Genomic DNA, 14,449 nt, shown 5'->3' with positions numbered 1-14,449 from the left:
AGGGAGGAGGAGAGGTGTTATTATTATTAAAGGGGAGGAGGAGAGGTGTTATTATTATTAAAGGGGAGGAGGAGAGGTGAGAGGAGATGAGAGGGGAATGAGGAGGTGGAGTTATTGTCACTAAATCATTCTCTTTCTCTTGACAGGTGCAACCCATCGTTCATACGCTGCATTAAGCCAAACAGTCAGAAGGTAAGGGGGGTCCCCCCCCCCCCCCCAACATCACAGTTTAACAGTGATATTATTGTTTGTTTTGCCATAATATGTGTGTGTTTGTGTCTGTAGGAGCCAGGTGTGTTTGAGACGGAGCTGGTCACCAGCCAGCTGAGGTATTCTGGTATCTTGGAGACAATCAGGATCCGGAGAGAAGGTTACCCTGTTAGACTGGCCTTCAACGACTTCCTGTTCAGGTAACACACCCTGTTAGACTGGGCTTCAACGACTTCCTGTTCAGGTAACACACCCTGTTAGACTGGGCTTCAACGACTTCCTGTTCAGGTAACACACCCTGTTAGACTGGGCTTTAACGACTTCCTGTTCAGGTAACACACCCTGTTAGACTGGGCTTTAACGACTTCCTGTTCAGGTAACACACCCTGTTAGACTGGGCTTTAACGACTTCCTGTTCAGGTAACACAACCCTGTTAGACTGGCCTTTAACGACTTCCTGTTCAGGTAACACACCCTGTTAGACTGGGCTTCAACGACTTCCTGTTCAGGTAACACATCCTGTTAGACTGGGCTTTAACGACTTCCTGTTCAGGTAACACATCCTGTTAGACTGGCCTTTAACGACTTCCTGTTCAGGTAACACACCCTGTTAGACTGGGCTTTAACGACTTCCTGTTCAGGTAACACACCCTGTTAGACTGGCCTTTAACGACTTCCTGTTCAGGTAACACATCCTGTTAGACTGGCCTTTAACGACTTCCTGTACAGGTAACACACCCTGTTAGACTGGGCTTTAACGACTTCCTGTTCAGGTAACACACCCTGTTAGACTGGCCTTCAACGACTTCCTGTTCAGGTAACACATCCTGTTAGACTGGCCTTTAACGACTTCCTGTACAGGTAACACACCCTGTTAGACTGGGCTTTAACGACTTCCTGTTCAGGTAACACACCCTGTTAGACTGGCCTTCAACGACTTCCTGTTCAGGTAACACAACCCTGTTAGACTGGCCTTCAACGACTTCCTTTTCACACCCTCTAACCCTGCCCCTTATCTCAGGTATCAGCGTCCTCTAACCTGTGTGTGTGTGTGTGTGTGTGTGTGTGTGTGTGTGTGTGTGTGTGTGTGTGTGTGTGTGTGTGTGTGTGTGTGTGTGTGTGTGTTAGGTATAAGTCTCTGGTGGGTTTGAAGCAGCCTCCAGCTCCTGATGGGGAGAACTGCATCTTCATGCTCTGCAAACTGGTTCCCCTCCGACCCGGGGCCTACCAAGTAGGAGTTACCAAGGTAACCGTCTATACCTAACCCTCCTACCCAGGGGCCTACCAAGTAGGAGTTACCAAGGTAACCGTCTATACCTAACCCTCCTACCCAGGGGCCTACCAAGTAGGAGTTACCAAGGTAACCGTCTATACCTAACCCTCCTACCCATGTAACCGTCTATACCTAACCCTCCTACCCAGGGGCCTACCAAGTAGGAGTTACCAAGGTAACCGTCTATACCTAACCCTCCTACCCAGGGGCCTACCAAGTAGGAGTTACCAAGGTAACCGTCTATACCTAACCCTCCTACCCGGGGCCTACCAAGTAGGAGTTACCAAGGTAATCGTCTATACCTAACCCTCCTACCCAGGGGCCTACCAAGTAGGAGTTACCAAGGTAACCGTCTATACCTAACCCTTCCTACCCAGGGGCCTACCAAGTAGGAGTTACCAAGGTAACCGTCTATACCTAACCCTTCCTACCCAGGGGCCTACCAAGTAGGAGTTACCAAGGTAACCGTCTATACCTAACCCTCCTACCCATGTAACCGTCTATACCTAACCCTCCTACCCAGGGGCCTACCAAGTAGGAGTTACCAAGGTAACCGTCTATACCTAACCCTCCTACCCATGTAACCGTCTATACCTAACCCTCCTACCCAGGGGCCTACCAAGTAGGAGTTACCAAGGTAACCGTCTATACCTAACCCTTCCTACCCGGGGGCCTACCAAGTAGGAGTTACCAAGGTAACCGTCTATACCTAACCCTCCTACCCAGGGGCCTACCAAGTAGGAGTTACCAAGGTAACCGTCTATACCTAACCCTCCTACCCAGGGGCCTACCAAGTAGGAGTTACCAAGGTAACCGTCTATACCTAACCCTCCTACCCAGGGGCCTACCAAGTAGGAGTTTTCAAAGGTAACCGTCTATACCTAACCCTCCTACCCAGGGGTCTACCAAGTAGGAGTTACCAAGGTAACCGTCTATACCTAACCCTCCTACCCAGGGGCCTACCAAGTAGGAGTTACCAAGGTAACCATCTATACCTAACCCTCCTACTCAGGTAACCATCTATACATGACCCTCCTACCCAGGGCCTACCAAGTAGGAGTTACCAAGGTAACCGTCTATACCTAACCCTACTACCCAGGGCCTACCAAGTAGGAGTTACCAAGGTAACCATCTATACCTAACCGTCCTACCCAGGGCCTACCAAGTAGGAGTTACCAAGGTAACCATCTATACCTAACCATCTTACCCAGGGCCTACCAAGTAGGAGTTACCAAGGTAACCGTCTATACCTGACCCTCCTACCCAGGGCCTACCAAGTAGGAGTTACTAAGGTAACCGTCTATACCTAACCCTCCGACCCGGGGCCTACCAAGTAGGAGTTACCAAGGTAACCGTCTATACCTAACCCTCCTACCCAGGATTCTACCAAGTAGGAGTTACCAAGGTAACCATCTATACATGACCCTCCTACCCAGGGCCTACCAAGTAGTAGTTACCAAGGTAACCGTATATACCTAACCCTTCTACCCAGGGCCTACCAAGTAGGAGTTACCAAGGTAACCGTCTATACCTAACCCTCCTACCCAGGGTCCTACCAAGTAGGAGTTACCAAGGTAACCGTCTATACCTAACCCTACTACCCAGGGCCTACCAAGTAGGAGTTACCAAGGTAACCGTCTACACCTAACCCTCCTACCCCGGGCCTACCAAGTAGGAGTTACCAAGGTAACCGTCTATACCTAACCCTCCTACCCAGGGTGCTACCAAGTAGGAGTTACCAAGGTAACCATCTATACCTAACCCCCCTACCCGGGGCCTACCAAGTAGGAGTTACCAAGGTAACCATCTATACCTAACCCTCCTACCCGGGGTTCTACCAAGTAGGAGTTACCAAGGTAACCGTCTATACCTAACCCTCCTACCCAGTTCCTACCAAGTAGGAGTTACCAAGGTAACCGTCTATACCTAACCCTCCTACCCAGTTCCTACCAAGTAGGAGTTACTAAGGTAGCCATCTATACCTTACCCTTCTACCCTGGGTCTACCAAGTAGGAGTTACTAAGGTAACCATCTATACCTATCCCTCCTACCCGGGGCCTACCAAGTAGGAGTTACTAAGGTAACCATCTATACATATCCCTCCTACCCGGGGTTCTACCAAGTAGGAGTTACCAAGGTAACCGTCTATACCTAACCCTCCTACCCAGTTCCTACCAAGTAGGAGTTACTAAGGTAGCCATCTATACCTTACCCTTCTACCCTGGGCCTACCAAGTAGGAGTTACTAAGGTAACCATCTATACCTAACCCTCCTACCCGGGGTTCTGCCAAGTAGGAGTTACCAAGGTAACCGTCTATACCTAACCCTCCTATCCAGTTCCTACCAAGTAGGAGTTACCAAGGTAACCGTCTATACCTAACCCTCCTACCCAGGGCCTACCAAGTAGGAGTTACTAAGGTAACCATCTATACCTATCCCTTCTACCCTGGGCCTACCAAGTAGGAGTTACTAAGGTAACCATCTATACCTTACCCTTCTACCCTGGGCCTACCAAGTAGTTATTACTAAGGTAACCATCTATACCTATCCCTCCTACCCGGGGCCTACCAAGTAGGAGTTACTAAGGTAACCATCTATACCTATCCCTCCTACCCGGGGTTCTGCCAAGTAGGAGTTACCAAGGTAACCGTCTATACCTAACCCTCCTACCCGGGGTTCTACCAAGTAGGAGTTACCAAGTTGAGCGTGTTAAATCAGGATGTGTTGTGTTGGGTGAGAGACCAAAAGGACAGTAACAACGGAAACTGCAGTTCCTACGGTGATTGTCCTGTTGTCCTCTGCTCCACAGCTGTTTCTGAAGGAGGAGGTGTACCAGTTGCTGGAGTCTAAGAGAGAGCGTGTCCGTCAGGTGGCGGCCCTCACCCTGCAGAGATACACGCGCATGTTCTTCGTCAGGAAACGGTACACGGAGTTCAGGACCAAGATCGTCAGACTACAGGCCTACTGTAGAGGCTTCCTCACCAGGTACTGACCTCTGACCTCTGACCCCCTGACCTCTTACACTGATCCCTGGGTATAGAACCCACAACCACCCTCGCTACAGTTACCAGACAGGGTATAGAACCCACAACCACCCTCACTACAGTTACCAGACAGGGTATAGAACCCACAATTACCCTCACTATAGTTACCAGACAGGGTATAGAACCCACAACCACCCTCACTATAGTTACCAGACAGGGTATAGAACCCACAACCACCCTCGCTACAGTTACCAGACAGGGTATAGAACCCACAACCACCCTCGCTACAGTTACCAGACAGGGTATAGAACACACAACCACCCTCACTACAGTTACCAGACAGGGTATAGATCCCACAACCACCCTCACTATAGTTACCAGACAGGGTATAGAACCCACAACCACCCTCACTACAGTTACCAGACAGGGTATAGAACACACAACCACCCTCACTACAGTTACCAGACAGGGTATAGAACACACAACCACCCCACTATAGTTACCAGACAGGGTATAGAACCCACAACCACCCTCACTACAGTTACCAGACAGGGTATAGATCCCACAACCACCCTCACTACAGTTACCAGACAGGGTATAGATCCCACAACCACCCTCACTACAGTTACCAGACAGGGTATAGATCCCATAACCACCCTCACTACAGTTACCAGACAGGGTATAGAACCCACAACCACCCCACTACAGTTACCAGACAGGGTATAGAACCCACAACCACCCTCACTACAGTTACCAGACAGGGTATAGAACCCACAATTACCCTCATTAGTTACCAGACAGGGTATAGATCCCACAACCACCCTCACTATAGTTACCAGACAGGGTATAGAACCCACAACCACCCTCGCTACAGTTACCAGACAGGGTATAGAACCCACAACCACCCTCACTACAGTTACCAGACAGATTATAGAACACACAACCACCCCACTACAGTTACCAGACAGGGTATAGAACCCACAACCACCCCACTACAGTTACCAGACAGGGTATAGAACACACAACCACCCTCACTACAGTTACCAGACAGGGTATAGAACACACAACCACCTCACTACAGTTACCAGACAGGGTATAGAACCCACAACCACCCTCACTACAGTTACCAGACAGGGTATAGAACCCACAACCACCCTCACTACAGTTACCAGACAGGGTATAGAACCCACAACCACCCTCACTACAGTTACCAGACAGGGTATAGAACCCACAACCACCCCACTACAGTTACCAGACAGGGTATAGAACCCACAACCACCCTCACTACAGTTACCAGACAGGGTATAGAACCCACAACCACCCTCACTACAGTTACCAGACAGGGTATAGAACACACAACCACCCTCACTACAGTTACCAGACAGGGTATAGAACACACAACCACCCTCACTACAGTTACCAGACAGGGTATAGAACACACAACCACCCTCACTACAGTTACCAGACAGGGTATAGAACCCACAACCACCCTCACTACAGTTACCAGACAGGGTATAGAACCCACAACCACCCCACTACAGTTACCAGACAGGGTATAGAACCCACAACCACCCTCACTACAGTTACCAGACAGGGTATAGAACACACAACCACCCTCACTACAGTTACCAGACAGGGTATAGAACACACAACCACCCTCACTACAGTTACCAGACAGGGTATAGAACCCACAACCACCCTCACTACAGTTACCAGACAGATTATAGAACCCACAACCACCTCACTACAGTTACCAGACAGGGTATAGAACACACAACCACCCTCACTACAGTTACCAGACAGGGTATAGAACCCACAACCACCCTCACTACAGTTACCAGACAGATTATAGAACCCACAACCACCCTCACTACAGTTACCAGACAGGGTATAGAACCCACAACCACCCTCACTACAGTTACCAGACAGGGTAAAGAACCCACAACCACCCTCACTACAGTTACCAGACAGGGTATAGAACCCACAACCACCCCACTACAGTTACCAGACAGGGTATAGAACCCACAACCACCCTCACTACAGTTACCAGACAGGGTATAGAACACACAACCACCCTCACTACAGTTACCAGACAGGGTATAGAACCCACAACCACCCTCACTACAGTTACCAGACAGGGTATAGAACCCACAACCACCCGATGGCAACCTAATGATTTTACCACGGTACCTACTGTATACACTGTGAAACACCTGAGAGGCCTGTTTTACTACTCCCTCTGTCTCTCCTTCTCTCCTTCTCTCCTTCTCTCCTTCTATCCTTCTATCCTTCTCTCTCTGTCTCTCCTTCTATCCTTCTCTCCTTCTCTCCTTCTCTCCTTCTATCCTTCTCTCTCTGTCTCTCCTTCTCTCCTTCTCTCCTTCTCTCCTTCTATCCTTCTATCCTTCTCCCTCTGTCTCTCCTTCTATCCTTCTCCCTCTGTCTCTCCTTCTATCCTTCTCTCCTTCTATCCTTCTCTCCTTCTATCCTTCTCCCTCTGTCTCTCCTTCTATCCTTCTCTCTCTGTCTCTCCTTCTCTCCTTCTCTCCTTCTCTCCTTCTATCCTTCTATCCTTCTCCCTCTGTCTCTCCTTCTATCCTTCTCCCTCTGTCTCTCCTTCTATCCTTCTCTCCTTCTCTCCTTCTATCCTTCTATCCTTCTCCCTCTGTCTCTCCTTCTATCCTTCTATCCTTCTCTCCTTCTCTCCTTCTCTCCTTCTCTCCTTCTCTCTCTGTCTCTCCTTCTATCCTTCTCCCTCTGTCTCTCCTTCTATCCTTCTATCCTTCTCTCTCTGTCTCTCCTTCTACCTTCTCTCCTTCTCTCCTTCTATCCTTCTCTCCTTCTCTCCTGTCTCTCCTTCTAACCTTCTCTTCTTCTATCCTTCTATCCTTCTATCCTTCTATCCTTCTCTCCTTCTATCCTTCTATCCTTCTCCCTCTGTCTCTCCTTCTATCCTTCTCCCTCTGTCTCTCCTTCTATCCTTCTCTCCTTCTATCCTTCTATCCTTCTATCCTTCTCCCTCTGTCTCTCCTTCTCTCTTTCTCTCTTTCTCTTCTTCTATCCTTCTATCCTTCTCTCCTTCTATCCTTCTCTCTCTGCCTTTCTCATTCCCTTTCCCCTCTCCTCCCTCCCCCCCTCCCCCCTCCCTCTCTCCTCCCCCTCTCCCTCCCTCCCTCCCTCCCTCCCTCCAGGAAGCGCTATTTGAAGATGAGGAAGAGTCTGGTGAAGTTCCGTTCTCTCGTCCACATGTACGTCACCCGCAAGAGATACATCAAGGTACACGACATTACTACACGACATTACTACACGACATTACTACACACTACACAACATTACTACACGACATTACTACACAACATTACTACACAACATTACTACACACTACACGACATTACTACACAACATTACTACACAACATTACTACACAACATTACTACACAACATTAATACACACTACACAATACACAACACACTACACTACACAACACAATACACACTACACAACATTACTACACAACATTACTACACAACATTACTACACACTACACAATACACAACACACTACACTACACAACACTACACACACTACACAACATTACTACACAACATTACTACACAACATTACTACACACTACACACTACACACTACACTACACTACACAACACTACACACACTACACAACATTACTACACAACATTACTACACACTACACTTCACACACTACACGTAACACACACTACACTACACACTACACACTACACACACTACACACTACACACACTACACACCTCCCAACATTACTACACAACATTACTACACAACATTACTACATGACATTACTACACAACACACTACACAACATTACTACACACTACACAACATTACTACACAACATTACTACACGACATTACTACACAACATTACTACACAACATTACTACACGACATTACTACACAACATTAATGCACAACACACTACACAACATTACTACACAACATTACTACACAACACACTACACAACATTACTACACAACATTACTACACAACATTACTACACGACATTACTACACAACATTACAACACGACATTACTACACGACATTACTACACAACATTACTACACGACATTACTACACAACATTACTACACAACATTACTACACAACATTACTACAAACTACACAACATTACTACACAACATTACTACACACTACACAACATTACTACACAACATTACTACACGACATTACTACACAACATTACTACACAACATTACTACACAACATTACTACACACTACACACTACACAACATTACTACACAACATTACTACACCACATTACTACACAACATTACTACACAACATTACTACACACTACACAACATTACTACACAACATTACTACACGACATTACTACACAACACACTACACAACATTACTACACACTACACAACATTACTACACAACATTACTACACGACATTACTACACAACATTACTACACAACATTACTACACGACATTACTACACAACATTAATACACAACACACTACACAACATTACTACACAACATTACTACACAACACACTACACAACATTACTACACAACATTACTACACAACATTACTACACAACATTACTACACAACATTACAACACGGCATTACTACACGACATTACTACACAACATTACTACACGACATTACTACACACTACACAATACACAACACACTACATTACACAACACAATACACACTACACAACATTACTACACAACATTACTACACAACATTACTACACACTACACAATACACAACACACTACACTACACAACAATACACACACTACACAACATTACTACACAACATTACTACACAACATTACTACACACTACACACTACACACTACACTACACTACACAACACTACACACACTACACAACATTACTACACAACATTACTACACAACATTACTACACACTACACAACACCTAACACACACTACACAACACACACTACACACACTACACACGCTACACACGCTACACTACACACTACACACTACACACACTACACACTACACACTACACACACTACACACCTCCCAACATTACTACACAACATTACTACACAACATTACTACACAACACACTACACAACATTACTACACAACATTACTACACAACATTACTACACAACATTACTACACGACATTACTACACAACATTACAACACGACATTACTACACGACATTACTACACGACATTACTACACAACATTACTACACAACATTACTACACAACATTACTACACACTACACAACATTACTACACAACATTACTACACAACATTACTACACAACATTACTACACACTACACAACATTACTACACAACATTACTACACGACATTACTACACAACATTACTACACAACATTACTACACACTACACACTACACAACATTACTACACAACATTACTACACCACATTACTACACAACATTACTACACAACATTACTACACACTACACAACATTACTACACGACATTACTACACAACACACTACACAACATTACTACACACTACACAACATTACTACACAACATTACTACACGACATTACAACACAACATTACTACACAACATTACTACACGACATTACTACACAACATTAATACACAACACACTACACAACATTACTACACAACATTACTACACAACATTACTACACAACATTACTACACAACATTACAACACGGCATTACTACACGACATTACTACACAACATTACTACACGACATTACTACACAACATTAATACACAACACACTACACAACATTACTACACAACACACTACACAACATTACTACACAACATTACTACACAACATTACAACACGGCATTACTACACGACATTACTACACAACATTACTACACGACATTACTACACAACATTAATACACAACACACTACACAACATTACTACACAACACACTACACAACATTACTACACAACATTACTACACAACATTACTACACAACATTACTACACAACATTACAACACGGCATTACTACACGACATTACTACACAACATTACTACACGACATTACTACACACTACACAATACACAACATACTACACAACACAATACACACTACACAACATTACTACACAACATTACTACACACTACACAATACACACTACACTACACTACACAACACTACACACACTACACAACATTACTACACAACATTACTACACACTACACAACACCTAACACACACTACACACCTCCCAACATTACTACACGACATTACTACACAACATTACTACACACTACACAACACCTAACACACACTACACTACACACACTACACACGCTACACACTACACACTACACACACTACACACTACACACTACACACACTACACACCTCCCAACATTACTACACAACATTACTACACAACATTACTACACACTACACAACACCTAACACACACTACACAACACACACTACACACACTACACATGCTACACACGCTACACTACACACTACACACTACACACTACACTACACACACTACACACTACACTACACACACTACACACTACACACTACACTACACACTACACACTACACTACACACTACACTACAGACTACACACTACACAACGCTACACCTAACACACACTACACAACACCTAACACACATTACACAACACACACTACACAATATACACACTACACAATACACACTACACACACTACACACTACACACACTACACACTACACACTACACTACACACTACACACTACACAATACACATTACACACTACACACACTACACAACACCTAACACTCACTACACACTACACACACTACACACTACACACACTACACACTACACACACTACACAATACACACTACACACTACACACTATACACTACCCTACACACTACACAATATACACACTACACAATACACACTACACACACTACACAACACACACTACACAATATACACACTACACACTACACTACACACTACACTACACACACTACACACTACACACTATACACTACACTACACACTACACACTACACACTACACTACACACACTACACTACACACACTACACACTACACACTACACACTATACACTACACTACACACTATACACTACGCTACACACTACACACTACGCTACACAATACACACTACACTACACAACACCTAACACACACTACACAACACCTAACACACACTACACAACACCTAACACACACTACACACTACACACTACACACTATACACTACACTACACACTATACACTACGCTACACACTACACACTACACTACACACTACACACACTACACAACACTACACCTAACACACACTACACAACACCTAACACACACTACACAACACACACTACACAAGATACACACTACACAATACACACTACACACACTACACACTACACACTACACACACTACACACTACACACTAGCTACACACTACACACACTACACAACACTACACCTAACACACACTACACAACACACACTACACAATATACACACTACACAATACACACTACACAACACACACTACACAATATACACACTACACACTACACTACACACTACACACTACACACTACACTACACACTACACAATACACATTACACACTACACACACTACACAACACCTAACACTCACTACACACTACACACTACACACACTACACACTACACACACTACACACTACATACACTACACAATACACACTACACACTACACACTATACACTATACTACACTACACACTACACAATATACACACTACACAATACACACTACACACACTACACAACACACACTACACAATATACACACTACACACTACACTACACACTACACACTACACACTACACTACACACACTACACACTACACACTATACACTACACACTACACACTACACACTACACTACACACACTACACTACACACACTACACACTACACACTACACACTATACACTACACTACACACTACACACTACGCTACACAATACACACTACACTACACAACACCTAACACACACTACACAACACCTAACACACACTACACAACACCTAACACACACTACACAACACCTAACACACACTACACACTACACACTATACACTACACTACACACTATACACTACACTACACACTATACACTACGCTACACAATACACACTACACTACACAACACCTAACACACACTACACAACACCTAACACACACTACACACTACACACTATACACTACACTACACACTATACACTACACTACACACTACACACTACACAACACCTAACACACACTACACACTACACACACTACACACTATACACTACGCTACACACTACACACTACGCTACACAATACACACTACACTACACAACACCTAACACACACTACACAACACCTAACACACACTACACAACACCTAACACACACTACACACTACACACTACACTACACACTATACACTAAGCTACACAATACACACTACACTACACAACACCTAACACACACTACACAACACTACACTACACAACACCTAACACACAACATTACTACACAACATTACTACACAACATTACTACACAACATTACTACACACTACACAATACACAACACACTACACTACACAACACAATACACACTACACAACATTACTACACAACATTACTACACAACATTACTACACACTACACAATACACAACACACTACACTACACAACACTACACACACTACACAACATTACTACACAACATTACTACACACTACACACTACACACTACACTACACTACACAACACTACACACACTACACAACATTACTACACAACATTACTACACACTACACTTCACACACTACACCTAACACACACTACACTACACACTACACACTACACACACTACACACTACACACACTACACACCTCCCAACATTACTACACAACATTACTACACAACATTACTACACACTACACAACACCTAACACACACTACACAACACACACTACACACACTACACACGCTACACACGCTACACTACACACTACACACTACACACTACACTACACACACTACACACTACACTACACACACTACACACTACACACTACACTACACACTACACACTACACTACACACTACACTACAGACTACACACTACACAACGCTACACCTAACACACACTACACAACACCTAACACACACTACACAACACACACTACACAATATACACACTACACAATACACACTACACACACTACACACTACACACTACACACACTACACACTACACACTACACTACACACTACACACACTACACAACACTACACCTAACACACACTACACAACACCTAACACACACTACACAACACACACTACACAATATACACACTACACAATACACACTACACACACTACACACTACACACTACACACACTACACACTACACTACACACTACACACACTACACAACACTACACCTAACACACACTACACAACACCTAACACACACTACACAACACACACTACACACTATACACACTACACAATACACACTACACACACTACACACTACACACACTACACACTACACACACTACACAACACTACACCTAACACACACTACACAACACACACTACACAATATACACACTACACAATACACACTACACAACACACACTACACAATATACACACTACACACTACACTACAACTACACACTACACACTACACTACACACTACACACTACACAATACACATTACACACTACACACAATACACAACACCTAACACTCACTACACACAACACACAACGCACACTACACACACTACACACTACACACACTACACAATACACACTACACACTATACACTACCCTACACACTACACAATATA

At 44.2% G+C, this 14,449-nt stretch overlaps 1 protein-coding gene across 3 annotated transcripts in view; it reads left to right on the top strand.

Annotated features, from left to right (window-relative positions):
* The window catches only part of LOC106592773 (unconventional myosin-XV), an 86,782-nt gene that overhangs the window by 34,156 nt on the left and 38,177 nt on the right, over positions 1–14,449 (top strand). For all 3 annotated transcript variants that reach the window (XM_082964637.1, XM_082964636.1, XM_082964635.1), the window contains exons 3-7: positions 147–192; positions 286–410; positions 1,339–1,456; positions 4,293–4,468; positions 7,659–7,743. In XM_082964637.1, the coding sequence (XP_082820763.1) occupies positions 147–192; positions 286–410; positions 1,339–1,456; positions 4,293–4,468; positions 7,659–7,743 (550 nt within the window). The remainder of the gene's footprint in view (positions 1–146; positions 193–285; positions 411–1,338; positions 1,457–4,292; positions 4,469–7,658; positions 7,744–14,449) is intronic.

Source organism: Salmo salar, chromosome 18 (assembly GCF_965601325.2).
Source record: "Salmo salar chromosome 18, fSalSal1, whole genome shotgun sequence".
In the NCBI taxonomy this organism is placed as follows: domain Eukaryota; kingdom Metazoa; phylum Chordata; class Actinopteri; order Salmoniformes; family Salmonidae; genus Salmo; species Salmo salar.
This window is presented reverse-complemented; position numbering and strand designations above follow the sequence as displayed.